The sequence below is a fragment of the Pinus tabuliformis genome, chromosome 3_1 (assembly GCF_031772625.1).
Source record: "Pinus tabuliformis cultivar Carrire ecotype Pingquan chromosome 3_1, CPIR1, whole genome shotgun sequence".
In the NCBI taxonomy this organism is placed as follows: domain Eukaryota; kingdom Viridiplantae; phylum Streptophyta; class Pinopsida; order Pinales; family Pinaceae; genus Pinus; species Pinus tabuliformis.
Genome location: NC_142301.1, coordinates 497,012,391 through 497,032,063, shown reverse-complemented (window position 1 = coordinate 497,032,063; position 19,673 = coordinate 497,012,391). Strand labels below are relative to the sequence as shown.

At 35.2% G+C, this 19,673-nt stretch overlaps 1 protein-coding gene across 1 annotated transcript in view; it reads right to left on the bottom strand.

Annotated features, from left to right (window-relative positions):
- Nucleotides 1-19,137: 19,137 nt before the first annotated feature.
- The window catches only part of LOC149187985 (uncharacterized), a 30,734-nt gene continuing 30,198 nt past the window's right edge, over nucleotides 19,138-19,673 (bottom strand). The window contains exons 7-8 of the mRNA XM_089411529.1: nucleotides 19,535-19,609; nucleotides 19,138-19,430 (exon numbers count right to left, since the gene is read on the bottom strand). Coding sequence (XP_089267655.1) covers nucleotides 19,158-19,430; nucleotides 19,535-19,609 — 348 coding nt within the window. The 3' untranslated portion in view covers nucleotides 19,138-19,157. The remainder of the gene's footprint in view (nucleotides 19,431-19,534; nucleotides 19,610-19,673) is intronic.

Here is a 19,673-nt window from a genome sequence, read left to right as displayed (position 1 = left end):
AATATCAAAACAGTTATTCCATGGCACATCTCAAATTGTTAAAATTAAAAAAATCATAAAAACTAACTAAATTATAACTACTTTATTATTATTATCATTATTATTATTATGATCATTAGTATTATCGACTTATATATATTTAAAAAAAAATTATTCTTAACCATGGAGATTTATCCCACTTTACAATGGATATTCTTAATTTGTAAATAGACTTTGTTACAATATTATGGTTTGTTATCCCTACTACCCATCTAATATTTATTTATTTATACACACACATACGCATAGTCTAACTATTAGCTAAAACTTCATTGTTTGTTAAACGATGTCTTTCCTCTCTGATGTCCCATTCCATTACACTATTTCTTCCTGAAATGGTTGATGGATATGCTCTCTGTAACAAAAGGTGGAACTCTCAACCTATTGTTGTGCATGAGCGCCAACTTGCTATCTATAATAATTTTCCCCCTATCAACTTCTTACTCATTGTCAAGGCATAGTGCGCCAAATTTAATGAACACACTACTTTCCCCAGGAGTTGGACAAGAGGGAGTCAAGAGAGTGTTGAGTGTTGTGATTTTCAAATGGGGGAAGAGCTTGACTCCCACAAACAAATTAGGTGACAGGGAATTAATCTATTTGTACGAGCAAGGAGGGGAGGCCCAAGAACTTGACAAGAGACCAAAGGATGAGGGACCATGGGAAAAGCCACAACAAAGAGGGGATACATAGTTAAAGTGGTGGGATGGGCACCCTAGAGAGAGTGTGACCCAAAGATCAAGCTCCTCATCCTCCCTCAATTGAGCGAGGCACAATAAAAGCAAATAAAAACAGTAGAGGCATCAAAGAGTCAGGAGATAAACCAAGACAAATACCCAAAAGGTAAGAGATATAAATAGAAAGTTCCATAAAATACTAGAGTGGGAGTTAACCATGTAGAACTAGAAGAGGTAATCGTGATACATGATATGGCCTTCAAATCATTCATAATCACCCTACGAAGTTGACCCTCATGCTAAGAGATGGCACCAAGTTCCATAAAGGAATATTCTGGTTGGAAAGGATGATGGTGCATGGGGGTCCAAACTAGAGTGGGTCAATCAATGGCTTAATACCAACCAACATTTAGAACTACACACTACTTTAAAGACAAATCATAAATTTCCCCATTAAAATCATACCTGATTGCACCATTAAGAACTCGTCATAAAAACATTAATTATTATCATTTTTCGTGTTATGGTGCATGTCGATATAGGATTCAATGGAGGATGTATTCCCATGTCCTCAGCCCTTAAGGCTTGGTGGGGTGACGACAATGCAACCTCCCACCTATCACATTCAAACACCCCATCTAGGGAGGTAATAATCCATTATCCCCTCCACCCAATTTCATTCCGAGAAAAAAAACAAACAAACAAACAAAATAAAATAAACCGCTACAAATTCTTAAAAATTAAATTGACTTAAATTTTTAAATAACCATATTTTATTATAATATTTTAATGATTACTTTTTTATAACTTATTTATTTTATTCCAAAGGCTGCTCTTTTCCTTCAAACAGAATTTACAATTGAATTTCTTAATAATCATGAAATATAAATTTAAAAGTAAAAGATATATCAATTCAAAAAAATTAATTTTTTTTTTGGTAAATTTTAATATCTTTTCTATTTTAATTTTTTATTATAATTATAATTAATGATAAAAAAAAAAAAAATTATTAATAGCAAGTTTAGTGAAACTAATAGTTGAAATGGCCCTTTTTCGACCATTTTTCTAGTTAATTTTGTTCAATATTTGGTAGAGATTTTTTAAAACCATAAATTTAAGTTGTTTAATTTGCAAAGATCGAGTGTCTCAAAGGTTTTTTAGGGTGTTGAATCCATTTATGCAATCAAAATTATATTTTAAACAACAAAAAATCACAATCTTACTAGAAATTGTATTGTGAGATTTTTGCAAAAACTCATTTCGTATATTAATTAAACTATGTCTTTTATTATGATAATATATTATTAAGATATATAACATTAAAAATATTAATATATTTAATTAAAAAAATATTAATAAATTAAATTAACTTCAAACATTAAAAGACTAAAATCATTAAAATTAATAAATAAACTAATAACCTTATAAATAATTAATGACTATAAAGACAAGTTTATTTTTCTTATGTAATGTGAATAGTTTAGGTTTGATTGTTCTGAATCCATTGAATCCATTATATTGTTATTTGGTTCAAATAATACTCAATATTATTCAAAACCCTAATTAATAAGAAATCAAAAATATATAAAAATAGTGTTAATATGGCTATAAGAAAACCTCTAGTTATATATATATGCCAAATAAAGGAGAAAGGAATGGAGAGATAGAAGAAAAATATAAAAAGGATGTTTCATCTAAATAGTGAAACAGAAATAAAAAGAAGAATAGAGGAAAAGAAACAAGAGAAACTTTAGGAGGCAGCAAAGGCAAGAATCTAGCTCCTATTTATTTATTTTTGGGAAAAAATTACATATATCTTGAATTCCAAAAGAGGATTAAAATCCAAGAGATTCTTGAGACTATCAAGTTGCCTACTAATAACAAACAATCAAAAATAAACTATAATCATGGCTACAAAGAAAACTCCTTGAAGATTCAGGATTTCAAGGGGAGAAATGTCTCTAACATTGGTATGATTTTCCCGGAGTTGATTATTTAGTCATCGTCTTTTTAGATCTGTGTCTTATTTCTCTTGCGGCCTTGTTTTTTGGTTTCTTTCTCTTACCTCAAGACCACCTTGAAATCCCATTTGAACCCCAATAGTAGACTATGAAGAAGTCGATCCCAATTGGAGTCATTCCTCGTTTCGAAGATAGTTGTTGTACATAATCCTCGCCTAATGAGTTGGTATATCCTTCATATCTTTTCCATGACATCTTTTGTAGGGGAAATCAATATTGGGTAAGCTAGATCCATATCTTCTAGTAGGGACTTCCAAAGAAGAGCTAACCATTTCCTGTGGAGATGGATTTTGTTGGTGCTCTTCATGAGACTTCTGCACAAGCACTATAGGATTCAATAGAGGTTTATGGGATTTTCCTTCTTTTGATTGTATGCTTGATTGAATGTTGTTATGCTCTCGAGACTGTTGCAAAGTGGAGAGAGACTTGAACCTGTTTCCAGATCTAGTCAACATTTGAGGTACCCTCGGGACTCAAATTTCTTCTTCTTTGAGGGAATTTTCCCAAATCACCTTGCTCTGTCTGAGGAGGGTATTCTTCAGGCGATTCCTTGGTATTCATTGGAAAATCCCTAATAAGATGCTTATATTCATGATAGTGTTTGTAGATCTAAAGGAAACATGTTCATAATCTAGAGACTTCTTCTGCACAATATCTTGATAATAAAGATATATGGACGTTGGAAGAGGCTCGGATATATTCATGTAAACACAGATCTGAGCATCTGATGTCCACCTCCCTCTCCTAGTATCCTTCGATACTTTGACAAAGTTTTTGATGGCATTTTCAATGCCTTCTAGGGTTTCTTTCTCCCAATATTCCTTAGGAAGAGAAATTAGGTATACCGCGCCAGGGAAGCAAGGAAAATTTACTTCTCCAGATTAATTGCTCCTTCCAAAATTGCATGAAAGGCCCTGCATTATTAAAAAAATGACCCTCCTTAAAAAACCCTTGATCTATGATTCTTCCAAGCTGGATAAAATGACTAGGAAGAGTTCTTTTGTCCCTGGTTCCAATTCTATTTGACCCTAGAGGTTCCATTTGTTTTAGATCTGCCCAATCGAAGAATTTTTAGAGGACCATAATCTAACGACTTTGAAGATCAAAGTGTGATCCTACATATATTGGATATATTATCTTATCTTGCTACATTAACCTCATATTTTGGATCTTTCATTTCTTTTGGCGGGAAATGTCCTAGATTTCTAGCTTTCCAAGATGCATCCAAAGAAGGTTTCATTGCGAAATCATAAACCCCACTTTGCCCAGCTACTCTATGAAAAGGATGTCGAAAATGTGGAGATTGAAGGGGAACGCTAGTAGATCCAGAAACATTATAAACTCTTGTAACAATCTTGTTGAAGGAGAGGGTAGAGCCCCCTCTCACGAAGTCGAGCATGGAAAACTATGTAAAAAAAACCTTAAAAATTGTTGGGTTGAAATCATCTCTCAAAATTATAATTTGGTTATTAAATATAAAGACAAATTTAAAACATAATGTAAAATATTTTGAATAAATTAATTATGAATAATAATGATGATACATCATTGCCATAATTATAGTTTTACAAATGAAATAATCCATTATCAAAAATGTAATATCTTTGTCTTGTGATCCTCGTCTAACAAGATCAATACAATTTTCCACAAGGAACCGTGCAACTTGCTATTGCCATATATGGAAAAGCTAATATGTGGAAAAAGTAATAGGCTAATGCAAACCACTATACACAAAGATTAATGGAGACCTATACGGCAAAGAATATTCTTGAAATATGCTAGCAAGAAGGTTTTTTTGGAATTTAATTATATAATATTTAGATTGCAATGTTTCATTATTTAAATTATATATTTTAATGTCATGAAAAAAAATTGTTAAACTGTAATATTTATTTATATTTATATTGATTCATTTTGATGGTAGAATGTCGAGTTAATTTTTTAGACTGCATTATTTATATTGGTTAATTTTGATTGTAGGATGTTTATCTTGGTAATTAAACTCTCAATGTTGGATGAGAGACTCAAATAAACCTAGATATTTCTTGGCATAGTGTTTATCTTTCATAATTGATTTTTATTCTCAACCCTTCCCCGTGAGATTTGAACCTGAGAACTAATGGGGACTAAACCTCACACAAACCAATTAGTTTAAACCTCATGGATAAATTGGTGTTATGTGATATATAGGAAAATAAGTGTTAAAAGTGCTTGAATGTTGTGTGTCATTAAATTGCATAAAACCAATGGAAATACTTCTACAAGAATATATTTTTCCCATGTGGTTTACAGTCCCTAGAAATCGGTGACCGCTAGCGTCCACGAAATATTTATACCAGGAAAATGTACGGAAATGATCACTTCCTATTGGCTCAACCATGAAGCCTGATCCTAAGAGTGTCGAGATAATTGAACTTGTGACCTCTCAATAATAAAGGTGCTTTAATGACAAGGACTTGACCAATTGAGCTGACCCTCGGGGCTCTATAAGAATAAATTGTTAATGATATGATAATCTATTTTTAATTTTAATCAACAAAAAATAATTTTAAAGTAGCGTTGAAATTAAATAATGATTTTTTTATTTGTATATATGATAGCATTTTAATATTTTATTAATTTGCACTTTATATTTATATAGATTAATAGTATGCTAGTTAATTAGATGTATTTGGGATGGTTGCGAGAAATATTGTTACCCTCTCCAACTAGGTTCAATTCCCACGAGTGACATGTTGAGTTCATTGAACGAATATGTCCTTGTAATGACTGCAAACCTTATTTATATGAGGGAAAAATGTAATTTCCTCCATACTCAACATAAACTCAATATGTGGTATTTAAAAATATTATTAATTAAAAAAGTATTTCAGTGTTGGCCATAAATAAAATATTTATATTTCCACATTTAGTGAAATAATTTTATGATATATATAAAGATAAAATAATTAATGGAAAAAAATACCCATAACAAAACATATCATAAGTAAAACATTTAAATGTCCACCTTACTATATATATATATATATATATATATATATATATAGATATATATTTCAATTTACACATCAAATAAAATAATTTTATAATAACTTTATCTTTTTATAAATATATATCTAGTAATAACAAAAATAATACTTCATTGTTAACCATAAATAAAATATTTCAATGATCACTCTTCAGATGGGGAGTTAGAAGAGCGAGATGGCGGAGGTGGGTTGTTATCATTCCACCTGGTCATTCAACTTAGGGACATGAGAGCTTGTCCCCCTAGTAGTCATACAGCCCTCGATGAATCCAAATACATCCACTTCATGCGCCTTGTTTTATCAAGTGCACCCCCTCCCCCCTGGACCTCACCCTTATATAATCTAACTCGTTCGACCTAACACCATTCGAGGCATCAACCCACTCCCTCGTGTGAGTGCTAAGTCAAAGCATGCCAAAATGATGCCATTTACAATACCTATAATGGAAATTCAATACAACTTTTTGGTCACCCACCTTGACCTCTAGTTTATCGTGCCTCCTCTGAAGTTTGACAAACACCACTTGAAGGTCTAAGCACCACTCTTCTTCACAAGAAATGGCAGACCATATATGAATTTCTCCCTCCAAGTGCCCTTGCATATGCCAAATTTAAATATAAAGTTTTCCTTCAGATTACAAGGGGTCAAAGATAGAAAGGACATCTTTTCAGCTAGAAAATCTCACTCCATAGTCATAGACTTTTCTAATCTTACTAGCAATTGGCATCCTCACAATGTCCAAATAGAAAGTCTTGGTCAATTGGATCCCATTCCATGCAGTGAAATTGTACTAATTGTTGCGCAAATCCATTTGAATGATGGTACTCTTCGTCAAACAAGTTATGCTCTTCCTCCTTTGGATTTAATTTATCTATCACCCATCAGCATTTGTTAGCCAATTTTGGTTCTCTTCTTTGGCCTTGACATTTTCCTCTCCACCTGCACATTCTTTTCTCACCTCCCATCAAGGTTTCTCATTCTCCTCCCCAATTTTTTGTTCTATGTGATATCATCCCTCGCTGACACTCTCTCACATTTCCCTCCTCGCCTCTCACAGCAACGGTTGAATTTGAGTCCCAGTACATCTCTGCAACATGGCCTTATCTAGTTACTCACAACCTCTCCTTTTCCCTTGACTATTTGTCCCTTAGCTCAGTATCCTCCCCCATGATGCCACTAAACCCTATCAACGAGCTTGAGTCCAATGAGGAATTTCTTACTATTAAAAGCAGGCCAGTCGAGGAAGTACTAGATCCCACCACATATTGGTTAAAGTTGTTGCATGCTTTTGAGATCTAACACCAAGCCCCATTTAGGTGGAATTCACATGAGTTGAAAGGGAAGGAATCTCTTAATAAGCCCTTCTCTTGGACATATAAGTGCTCGCAAAGTTCACAAATTGAGTGCTTCACACAAACCACACATGAGGATGCTTCAATCAATACACGCACATAGTGGACCCATACTAGCACATGAATTTTCTCATGGGAATGTATTTACTGAATTGTCATGACCAATGAGAGGATCTCATCCTCTCCATGGAGCATCTACGCAAGCATACGATTGATTTGGGTCATCCCTTAGAGCGAATCAAGAAGCACCTTGATATCCCCCCCTCCACTATCCACTCTTTAGGTAACAATCAGGAGTCAATCTAGGTCGCAACTACAAACTCATATCCTACCTCCTAGTTCCCCTTTCTTTTATGTCTTTAGTTTTCTCGTTTTATGATTATTTCAATTGGTTTCATGGCCCCGAAAGGAAAAACATTACCACATTTTTGTCTTAGTTTCAACTCCTTGAAAACTTGTTATCTTTATCCTCTCTCATAAGAGTGCACTTTTGGATATGGTTTGGTCTCCCTAGTGGCAGACCAATCATAAAATACTACCTCACTATCTAATCTCATGTTTTGAAGGAAATATAAATTTCTCCAAAAAAAACAAAATATTTCAATAACCCAATAATTTCAATATTTACATATCTCACACACAAGTCATAGTTGAAAGTGAAAAAAAAATTAATTAGAACATACCCCTTTTGGGCTACATCTGTTGGACCAAGCCTCTCAAACTAGGCTTGTCCTCTTGTATTAAAAATGCTACAAAGGCTAATACAAGAATATGAGTGTCTCGAAAGACAGATCTGACTGTAAATACAGAATCAGAAGATAGGAATTAGCTAAACATGCTCTTTCCCAAACACTAAACAGTGAAATTGTACCTTATACAGTACTTTCCCCAATTGGCCCTGGTGGCCCTTTAAACTTGCATGGAGAATTTTGAGGTGAATATGACCTCAATTGGTTCTAAAACCTCTGCCATTAGACTCAGAAGGTCGAAAATAGCAGACATAGGCTTTTGAATCACCAAAAATGGATGAACATAGCCCTCAAATAGCTCAAGCACTGAAATGGCCCTGGTGGCCCTAAAAGCTTCCCTGAAGCTAAACAGTGAGAAGAATGCCTCAACAGGCAAAACGAGCTGTAGAAATGGATTCAGAATGCTAAAAAAATTCAGGAATGACCTTCGTTCCACATTCACTAGCTGCACAATTCCCAATGCAACTCCCAAACTGATTTGGCCTTGGTGGCTCCTGGAACTTCCACGAAGCAAAATCACCTGCAAATGACCTCAGATGGTTGTGAAACCTGTGCCAATGGCTTCAGAAGGTCGAAGATACCCAAAATAAAATAAAAAATTCGTCCAAAAAGGACTTTCCTAGCCTAAAGTTTCTCCAATCTGCCCTAAAAAAACTTCAGTTAAAACTGGCTCACTGCCAAATAACCCCGCTAAATTTGGCAATTCCACCATTTTTGGAGAGCTCCGCCAAATCCTGACCTGACCGCCGGATTTAACTGTTTGGTGTTAAAGCGCATGTGAACGCATTTATAACACTGGCAGTCTTTCTCGGATTGCGCGCCCAAAATTGTGGTTGACGGGCAGTCTAACCGTTGTTTAACCTGGACTTTGGGGAATGTGACCACGTTTCAAAGGGCGGTGACCGTTGTTTATGGCGGTTGGCGGTTATGGTAAGGCCCACGGTTCCGGGGCTGCGGACATATGTGATGGGGGCTGGCCCCCTTTAGGCCCCGCCCAATGCAACCTTAAAACTCAAATGAATTTTATTCCGCTTCCCTAACAAGACCTACCCATGTAGCGCGTTGGTAAGGCGGAGTATTCGGGTACGTGAGGTTGTGGGTTCAAAACCTGTGAAGGCCCAAAACTTTTAAAATAAGCGCCCACATCATGCTGATGTCACTTGAGCCACGTGGCGGCTTTCGGGCCTGCCACGTGGCATCCAGCCATTCGCTGCCCAAAAGGAATATTCCAAAGAATATTCTGTGGAATATTTTTTTTTAATTTCAAAAATTAAGAGTCATTGGGCGATTTTGTTTTTGGCATAACTTCTGCATACGGAGACCATTTTTCGAACCGTTTACGGCGCCGGAATCAAGAAGACGAGCTCTATCCGGTCGTTCAGGTTCAAATCAGTTCTGAGTACTTTCATTTTTGACCATTTTACGACACTTGGTCCTGAGCTCCTGATCAAATCTCGTCTTGAGTCTCAAAAATAGAAAATTTTAGAAAATAGGGAGGCAAACTGGTGATTAAAAAGTAGATCCATTTGGCTTGAGAATGGTGACAATAATACAAAATTCTTCCAATCCTTCACCAAAGGGCTTAAAAAGAACAATATTATTTGGTCCCTGAGGGACCAGGTAGGTCAAGTGGATGCTTCTTTCTCCTCATTAGCTGACATGGGGAATAGTCACTTCGAACATCTTTTCATGGCCCAAGAAGTTGCTATAGCTAAAACTATTCACATTACTCTCCCTTTTCCTCTTTTTATCAACGAAGATGGGAATAGGTCTTTAATGTCTGAGGTCACTGAAGATGAGCTAAAGAAAGTCCTTTACAGTTTCCAAAAGGACATGAGTCTTGGTCCAAATGGTTTGGGTATCAAATTTTTAATGAGTCTATATGATACATTTCATTCTGATCTTTTGGCGGGGGTCGAAGATTCAGTGAGGGAATGTCAGATGCTCCTTGCCTTTAACTCTACCTTCATTGCATTGATTCCAAAGGTGGAAAATCCCACATCATTTGAAGATTATCATCCCATCTCTTTATGCAATGTTATCTATAAAGTTATAACAAAGGTGATTGCCTTGCATCTTAAACCTATTATTTTTGCCTTTGTGTCAAAGGAGAAATTTGGCTTCTTTGAAGGTTGTCTAATTCATGAGGCAATTAGAGTTGCGCAAGAAGGTCTTCATAGTTTTAAATCAATGAACCTGAAAGGAGCGGTGTTTAAAATTGACTTATCTAAAGCATACGACCGAGTCAGATGGATCTACCTCAAGATCCTCCTCATGCATATGGGCTTTGGTATTAATTTTATAATGTGGATAATGAGTTGCATTCAAACTATCTCTTTTGTAGTGTTGATAAACGGAGTGGCCTCCCCTTTTTTTCATGCTCAGCGGGGTCTTTGTCAAGGTTGTTCACTTTCACCCCTTCCTTTCTTTTTGGTGGCTAAGGGTTTGATTCATCTTCTGGTGGAGGCAAAACAAAGGGGTGAATTTCAAGGTTGTATGGTGACTAGAGCTTTGCCTATATCACATCTTTTATTTGTTGATGATATTCTCTTCTTCAGTAAAGATTCCCCTCAGAAAGTGGCTTTATTGAAGAATATATTATCTATATTTGGGAAAGTTATTGGTATGATCATTAACTTTCAAAAATCCACTCTTCTTGTTTCCAACTTGGGGGCTACTGATCTACAATGAATTCTAATTCTTTGTTGATGTTCCCCTCTCAGATAGATGAAGGAATTAAATATATGGGGTTTCACCTAAAACATAACACATATCACAAGACAGACTGGTTTTAGTTAATCAAAAAAGTGGAGAAGTGTATCAAAATTTGGAGTCATAGATGGTTTTCTAAGGTTGGGTGAAAGTCCTCATAAATTTAGTCCTTGAAGCCATTCATGGTTATTGGGCTTCTCTGACCTGGATTCCAAAAGGTGTCCTTGAGCGCATCAGGTTCATTTGCTTCAAATTCCTATGGTTATGCAAAAAGAGGAGTTTCTTTTACCTTGGATCGGATGGGGGGAAATTGCATGCCCTAAAACGCAGGGGGGTTGGGGACTTAAGCATGTATTCATGTTTTCTTATGCTGGCAGTGAAAAGTGGATGGCGCTTACTGTCCTCAAAGAGTTTATGGTATTTTGTGATAACTGCAAAATTCATCTCTCCACTCTGTGGAAGATTGGGCTCGAAGAGTTGATAAGCCCAAGGGGAACATCTTAATCATTTGGAGGGCCTTGATCAATACCTTTGAGACAATCCGCAGAGGATTTCCTTGGAAAGTGGGCTCTGGTGCCAAAAAAATTATTGGTCAGAATCCCTGGCTTGGGAGTAGTCGTGACCATATCCTTCCTCCTCCTCTAATTGAACTCCTTTGGGAACGTGGTATTTCCAGGTTGGCTTACATTGCTAATCCAGCAAATACTACAATATGGAGCCAGGGTTGGAAATCATCTATCGATCTATACATTCCTGACAATTTTAGTGAGTTATGGAGTTATTTCCTCTAAGAATTACTTTGCGATCATATTACAATATTTGATAAGGAGGATGAACTTGTGCGGTCTTTATCTCCATCGAGCACATATTCCAATAAGGTAGGCTATGTATTTATAAATTTTGAACACAATCCAATATATCTTAAATGGTGGTGGAATATTATTTAGAAATCACCCTATCCGCAAAAGGAAAATATTTTTATGTGATGCATTATGTATGGGAAAGGTCAACCTGGGAAGTCCTCCGCAACCATTTTTCTTATGGTCCAAGTTGGTCTCCCTATGTAAAGCTAAGGAAGAATCGATCACTCACCTCTTTCTTTTGTGTCCTTTTTGTCAACAAATATGGTCTCATTGTCGATTTGTTAAGGCTTTGATTGGCTCATGGACTTGTATTTCAGTGGAAGATGTATGGCAACATTGGCTTTCTCTCCCATCTTCCCGCATATACAAGGCATTACCTCTTTGTTGGGGAATATGGCTTGCGCATAATAGATCAATCATTAAAGACGATGCCTCCTCTCTTAGGTCTATCGTTGTTGAAGCAATGGCAATTCTAAGTCATTTTCCTAAAGAAAAGATGCACGCAGCTTCAGAGTAATTGAAGCAAAAAACTTGATCAGTCTCTTCCTTGGGATTTTTTTGGATGGGGTATCCAATGCCTCGAGGGACCGTTGTGGTGGGGGTCTTTCTTTACACATCCCAGTCACTCATTACTTTCATGTATCTCTGGGATTTGGGCCAGGATCTAACAACTTTGTAGAATTATTATCTTCTTGTCATCTTCTCTCTTTTTCCATTGAACTAGGGATTTCCATTAGGGGAGTTTTGAGGTCTAAAATGGGCCTCCTAAGGAAATTATAAAATAATAGAGGAAATAATAAAATAAGATTAGATTACATCATCAAATTTTAGAGGAAAAAAAAAAAAAAACTATCTTTTCAACTCGTATTTTCAACTTATCTCCTTATGGGTTTACTCAAATTTTGAGCGGAAACACTCGTTGGATGCATAATTTTATTCCTCATCCAAGGAGTACCCATGTTGCATATTTTTGACAGACCTTACTACACGAAAAATGAGAAATACAGGAAAAACGTGATTGCAATAACGTTTTTTTCATGTATTTTTTATTTTTCGTGTAGTAGGGTTCATCGAAAGTATGCAACATGGGTACTCCTTGGATGAGGAATTAAATTTTTCATCCAACGAGTACTCCCGCTTAAAATTTGAGTAAAACCTTAGAGAGATAAGTTAAAAATACGAGTTGAAAAAATAGTTTTATTATTTTATTATTTTTTAATCTTTTTAATTTTTTACTCCAAAAATGGTGAATCATCCCCCATGGTTGACATCATCATCTTGAATCCTATTGGTTCTTATAAAGTTTATTTTGGTTGTACATTTTTCTTACGAGACCCATTTTAGACCTCAAAATTCCCCTAATGAGACATTCAGTTGTTTGGTGACTCTTTGGTTGTGATTAATTGGTTTAACAATACTCAAGCTTGTAGAAACATTTTCCTGTCTCCTATTTTGGATCATCTTGTTAATCAAAAAAGTTATTTTAACTACTCATGTCACCATATATTTGGGGAGCTTGATTGTCTAAGGCCATTATAGGTTTGGATCAGGGGTATTGGCAGGTACAAGAGGTTCATGATGGTGTTTCTTCCTCATATGCTCGTGGTCCAATGATGGTGCTTGTTTCATCACAAGCGGGAGTTGTTACATAATTACTTTGTGTTTTTTCTTCTTTTTGCTACTTATCTGTTGATATATGAGCTTATTTCAGTGCTCCTTTTTGGCTCCTTAATGTGAGCATATATGTATATACTCTAGCTACAGTTTCCAGACTTGTTCCCAATTTTCTCAGTGATTTTATGTTTTGATTCCTCGGTCTACACTACTATATTTTGGACTCTTTGATGATTTATGTTCTTGGCAGATATATTTGGAGATTATATTGCATACATACTCTGTGTGTTTACAGAATAGAATTTTTATTATCTTTAATAAAAATTACAACATTTTTTTTCTTTGAAAAAAATTATACAACCATTATAATTGTATCGATTAAAACCCGGGCACTATCAAAAGATATCTAATCTGCAAACCACATGGTTGTCACCGAAAAAACCATAAAATAAATTATATTAAATTAGTGATAACTTCACTTCCTAGACACCAATTTGGATGATTTTTTTTATTCAAATGCTTTACCAAGAAGAACTTAGATATACAACTAGTTTCTTCAAACTTTGCACCTGAAGTTTTAGAAATTAAGTTGAATGTCACTATACTCCTTTTAATTTGAGAAATCTGCAAAAAAAAATGGAAAATTATTCTTTCCTTTATTGGCCCAAGAAAGAGTTTTGATTCCACTTATATTGTCCTAAATAGATCTAAAAATAGAAAATAGACATTAACTTGGGAATACACAATAGACAACAAAAGAATGAACACTAGAATATAGAGAAACCCTTGAAGTAGGTTAACACCATTAATTATTCTCTATGAAAGGAATCACTCCACAATTCATGTTTACTATGATTAGAATATGCTTCACAATAAATCTCATGATATCATGGTTACATCTTTATATAGTTATATCTAACATGTTAGAAACTTTCAAGTGAAGGAACCTTCTTAGAAGGTGGGACCTTCTATTAATCCTTCTTACAATTATTGCTTTCGCACTATATAGCTATCACATAACTTTACAAGACAAAAAGGCTCAATTAGACCTTTTTCCATTGGCACGTCACCCTCCAATTTGCCATGGTTTAGATATGGCAAGGACCAAGATGAGAGTAAGGGCAAGGCAAGAAGGTGGGGCATTTATGGTTGTGAATGTTAATCACAAGATTTTTTACACTTTTTTATAAATAATGAGTGAGCACTCTAGTAGTCACTTTTCAAACAACACTAATGCTTGCCACTTACCCAAAATCCCACAACAATCTAGCAAATTCATACACATAGCAATAGTAATAGTAAAGACTTGATATGTGTTTTAGTGTAATTGGAAAGAAGTTTTTTGTTTTCACGTATTAGTGTTGTTTAATTAGAAGACAAATTTATTTTAATTTGAAGGCAAATTGTATTATTTGAAGGCAATTAGTCTTCTTGAGTAACTGGAAGACCGTTTTTGGAAAGTAAATTTTGTCTTGTTATGTAATTAAAAGGCATTTTTGTCTCCCTATAAAATTGGAAGACAATTCTTGTCCTTTTTTGTAATTAGAAAATAATTCTAACGGAAAGAGAATCGTCATCTTCTTGTGCAATTGGGAGACAATTTTTGTCTCCTTGTAATTGCAATCCATTTAAACATGGAACCATTGTACTTGAAAAATGAATTGGTCGAAGAAAAAATAGCCCTTGGGAAAGGTCAATGAGAGAAAAGGAAAGGGTGGGCATGGAAAATTGTAGATGATTAGAAAAGGAGAATCCAATTTCAAGCACAACAAATGAACTTCCAATGAATATTCCATTAGGATAAATTGTTGTTGATGACTAGATGATGATGCATTTTCTTGCAACTATTTATCTTATGGATGAAATTCAAGAGATATGCACACTCTTAATGAAAAAGTTCGATGGTGCAACCTTTTGTTCGATAGTCCAACATTTCAAAAACTATACTCGAGTCATCCAATCCCCTTATGAGATTGTAACTCCACAACAGAAAGGTCACGCCAAAATATGGGTCCATCACCCCTTCCTAGATTGGATTATGTGTGCTAAAGAATTCCTAAAAACCTTCAAGTGGATGAAATGGTCTAGCATCACTTAAAGGTAAGCTACCTAATCGAAGTATTCGTTATCAATTGTATAAAATTATTAAAAAAAATCTTGAACTGAAGTTTAATGCAACTAGATGTCAATTATTTTTGTCTTTGTTAAGATGCTATTGGAAGAATTCTAGGCATTAAAATGGTTAAAAGTTCATAAACAAGTAAGCATATCATTAGAAATCTTGTGGATGTTTTTTTTAAATTAGTAAGGCAACATGATGTAAGGACCATAATGCAGCCCACTATGTCTCGTCACAATCAATTGTTAGTAAGATCACATGAAAACTTCATTTGCTAAACACACATCCCATCTCATTGAATGCAATGTCAAAACAATATGAAAGTATTATATTAGATGAGCATGGCTTGACATAGGGAGCCAAACAAATTTGTGGGCTTTTCATTTCTAGGATACCTCATTCTAATACGAAGTTAATTGGAGCAATTAAGGGAATAGGGTAAAATTTATGGCATGAGAACACTAGACCTTCTTCCAACTAAAATGATGTGTTAAAAGGACCATGAACCCCACATTAAACACTTGTTTGCAAGACATAGATAAAATTGTATGAGAGGTTTAGCAATGCACATATTGAATTTAACTTGGGCTAAAGATCATTTGAGAAATGCAAGCCTTGGTATGTTAAAATAAACACAAGTAACACATGTTGTCAATACCACATTGAAGGATGGCTATTATTATCTCTCTCACACACACATAGTGTATTGCATAATACCCTTGTGCAGGAATGCTTTTCTATATTGTCATCAACATCATCTAGAGATTTTATTTATAACATCTTGTCAAGGCCAAAGGGTTGTACATTTTTATCAAAACAATAGCTTAGATGAAACATGCCCTTAGTGGTAGAATGGCATTATTGAGCAAGTGCATCCATGTAAGCATCGAGTATGAATTGGGGAGGAAGAAGGATAACTTGCATAACTTCAAATTTCACATACAACGCTAAGAGAGGGAATGGACAAAGAGTTGGTCACTTCCTCAATTAATAACGAGTACTTAAATAGTATCTTTTCTTTTATATTACACTTTGAAATGTGATGGGTAAGATTTATGTCTTTATTGTTGTTCTACCAAGTGCAAGTATGTGACTTCAACATTGAATTCTTGGAAAAAAAACCCAACAATATGTTCAATATGTCCACATGGCTTATTGTAGGATGAGCATTTTAGAATGGAGTTGTCTTTCATACAACTTTTTGGACTTTCCGGTGACTGAATCCAGCAGAAAAAATTGACATGAAATCTTGATTTGTGTTATTTAAGCTGGTTTTTTACTATATATATGGATTCAGCGCCCTGCAAAACCCCTAGGACACTTCAATTGTGTAGAGGTTACCCATCAAGCTTGTGATTTCAATAAATTCCTGCCACCTTTTAGAGAAATTAAACCAAAAAAACTTTCAAAAAATCACACTAAAGACAACTCGTTTTAGAATATGCATAGATACATTTCCCAATGGTACTATCTTACCAGTGGTTGATTTTGATGAAAATCACACCTTTCAATTGCAAAATACGATTCAAATCCAAAATTATCACTAAGGGCAGATCAACATAATGATCCATAATGAAATGATCCATATTACATATTGGTAACATAGCAGCAAACATCACCTCAAAAATAATCAAGAGCTATGGACTGCAAAACTCTCCAGTATAATGTAAAAACCATACATTGACAGCCATGAATACTGGTTGGCTGCTTTCAAACACAGTTCTAAATAACATATATCAAAAGATATATCACCTTCGTCTGGTCGTTCAAACAGAGATTAATACTTTTAACTAATCTCTTAACAAATTTGAGCTTAATATATTGTTACTCTAACTTATCAAGACCAATGGACTGATTTTACTATTTTCAAAAATTAGGATATAGCACTTGAGGATCCACACGCAAAAGAAAAGCAGCATCAATCTGCAAAACTGAGGCATAATCTATTTAAAACTAAACATGACAGCTATGATGTCAGCTGTTGAATAAATGTAATACTGTGAACTAGTAAAGCGTGGGGTAGTCGGCTGCCACGCACCTCACCTACGATCGAATCCTGCTTTGTGGAGCTGCGATGCAGCATATAACAAGTTTCTTGTATGATGTGATGGATGTGTCAAATGCCAGCTTGTGGGTGATATGATGTATATATGTTTTAAAAAAAAGAGGGCCAATAAAGCTTCTGATGGGAACTAAGCCTTCCCTTAAAAAAAGAAAAAAAACAAAAACAAAACGTAATTCAATCATTATACAAAACCACCACCAAATTCTAGTGACTTCTATTACAAAAATAAATCTGAACACAAATAATATTAACCCTCCAGAAAACATGTCAATAACCATGTTTCTAATACCCACATTGCCAACATACATACACAACGAGATAATAATGTTTTCCCAATCATTCAGGGCATTGATATAAAACGCCCTCCATCCATCTCAAATAATAATTGCATCCTTGAATTTCAACCCCTTTAAAATGCCTTAGTCTAACGAGGCAGAGAAGTTGCCCGGAAAGTTATGGAAATTCCGATCATATTTAGAGAAAATCTGGCAAGGATTTTTGTAAATCCAAGTTATAGTTATTAAACTTCAAAATTTTAGGTGTCCTAGACGTTTTTGATGGTGTTGAATCCATTTCCACCATCAAAAACACGATTCAAACACTGCCTCTACAAGATTTTTTGAATTATTTTTGCCCGGATTCCGGCCACTTTTAGCCGTCCGGGCAATTCCTCCGCCTCAATAGACAACTCCCTTTAAAATTAGCTCTCTTTAATATTAAACCCCCAGAAAACCTGCTAATAACCATGTTTTTAATAACTGTATTGCCAGTTCTGACCTTATGTAGATTGCAGATTCCAAGAATATCCAGGAATCTGACGGTCAGGAGAGAGGGGTCAAACAATTGACCTCTCTTAATCGTCAGATTTTGAGATATTCCCAGAAACTCTTTAATATTAACACCCTAGAAAACCTGCTAATAACCATGTTTCTAATAACTGTATTGCCAGATCTGAACTTATGTAGATTGCAGATTCCAAGAATATCCAGGAATCTGACGGTCAGGAGAGAGGTCAAACAATTAACCTCTCTCCTGACCATCAGATTTTGAGATATTCCCAGAAACTCTTTAATATTAACCCCAGAAAACCCACTAATAACCATGTTTCTAATAACTGTATTGCCAGTTCTGAACTTATGTAGTTTGCAGATTACAGGAATATCAAGGAATCTGACGGTCAGGAAAGAGGTCAAACAATTGACCTCTCTCCTGACCACCAAATTTTGAAATATTCCCAAAATTTGCAATCAACATAAAGATGCCCTCTCTCCTGACCGCCAGATTTTGAGATATTCCCAGAATTTGAGATATTCCCTATTGCCAACATACATACCCTACGGGGTAATAATCTTTTCCCAATCATCCAGGACATTGAAATAAAACACCCGCCACCCATCTCAAATAATAATTGCATCTTTGAATTTCAACCCCTTTAAAATGCCAATGCCCGCATATCAAAAGATGATGTCACCTTTTGAATAATGTTCAAATAGATAAAATGTTGTTCACTACTTAGTGAATTGAATGAGAACCAAACATACTTTTAACTACCAAACGAAACCTTCAAAGTATCCCAATTCTAATGACTTGTCTTACTCATTGCTAGAATTGCCTACAATGCCATGTGCACAAGAGTGAATCTGAGCAAGAAAGGCCCAATAATATCAACCATCCACAAAACCTGTTAACAACCGTGTTTCCATAAAAATGACATACTATACACTGCAGGAGAATGAATTTTTCCCAATCATCCAGGACATTGATTTAAATTGCCCAACTTACATAATAATTGCAACCTGAATTTCACCCCCTTTACAATGCAGCATCTGTAAAAAACAGATCTAACATAGTCCATCCTGGACATTGATTTAAAATGCCCATCTCACATAATAATTCAACCCCTTTATAATGCAGCATCTATACAAAAACATATCGAACATAGTCCATGATGCCTTCATGTGTAAAGGGATAAATTTGTGCTTCCCTTGGTCCACTGTAACCGTTCCAAATCAGGTGAAGGCTTTCCAGCTGAGGGCATGAACACTGCAAACTCTCAAGATGCTGCATTGAAAGAGGTTCCCTAGATTCCAATCGTAAACGCTTCAAAGAATGTAAATTCCAAGCTGCAAATTGGCATTCTTCAAGATCATGAATAACACCAAATGCTGCAGCTGAAAGAGATGTCAAGTCCTACATCCATGAGGCAAAAACCCCGTGAGATCATGAAATGAATTAACAACATGAATGTATTGACAAATAAATCATTTTTGACTGTGCAAATAGACAACACTAACCTTCAAACCCAGAGGAACACCAGAAAGAAGACCTTGATCTTTAGGAACTTGGAAACGACCATACAAATCAATAGCCTGCCTCAAGCACATGCAAGATTTCTCATTAACAAAAAAACCACCCCATACATCGGCTTTGCTT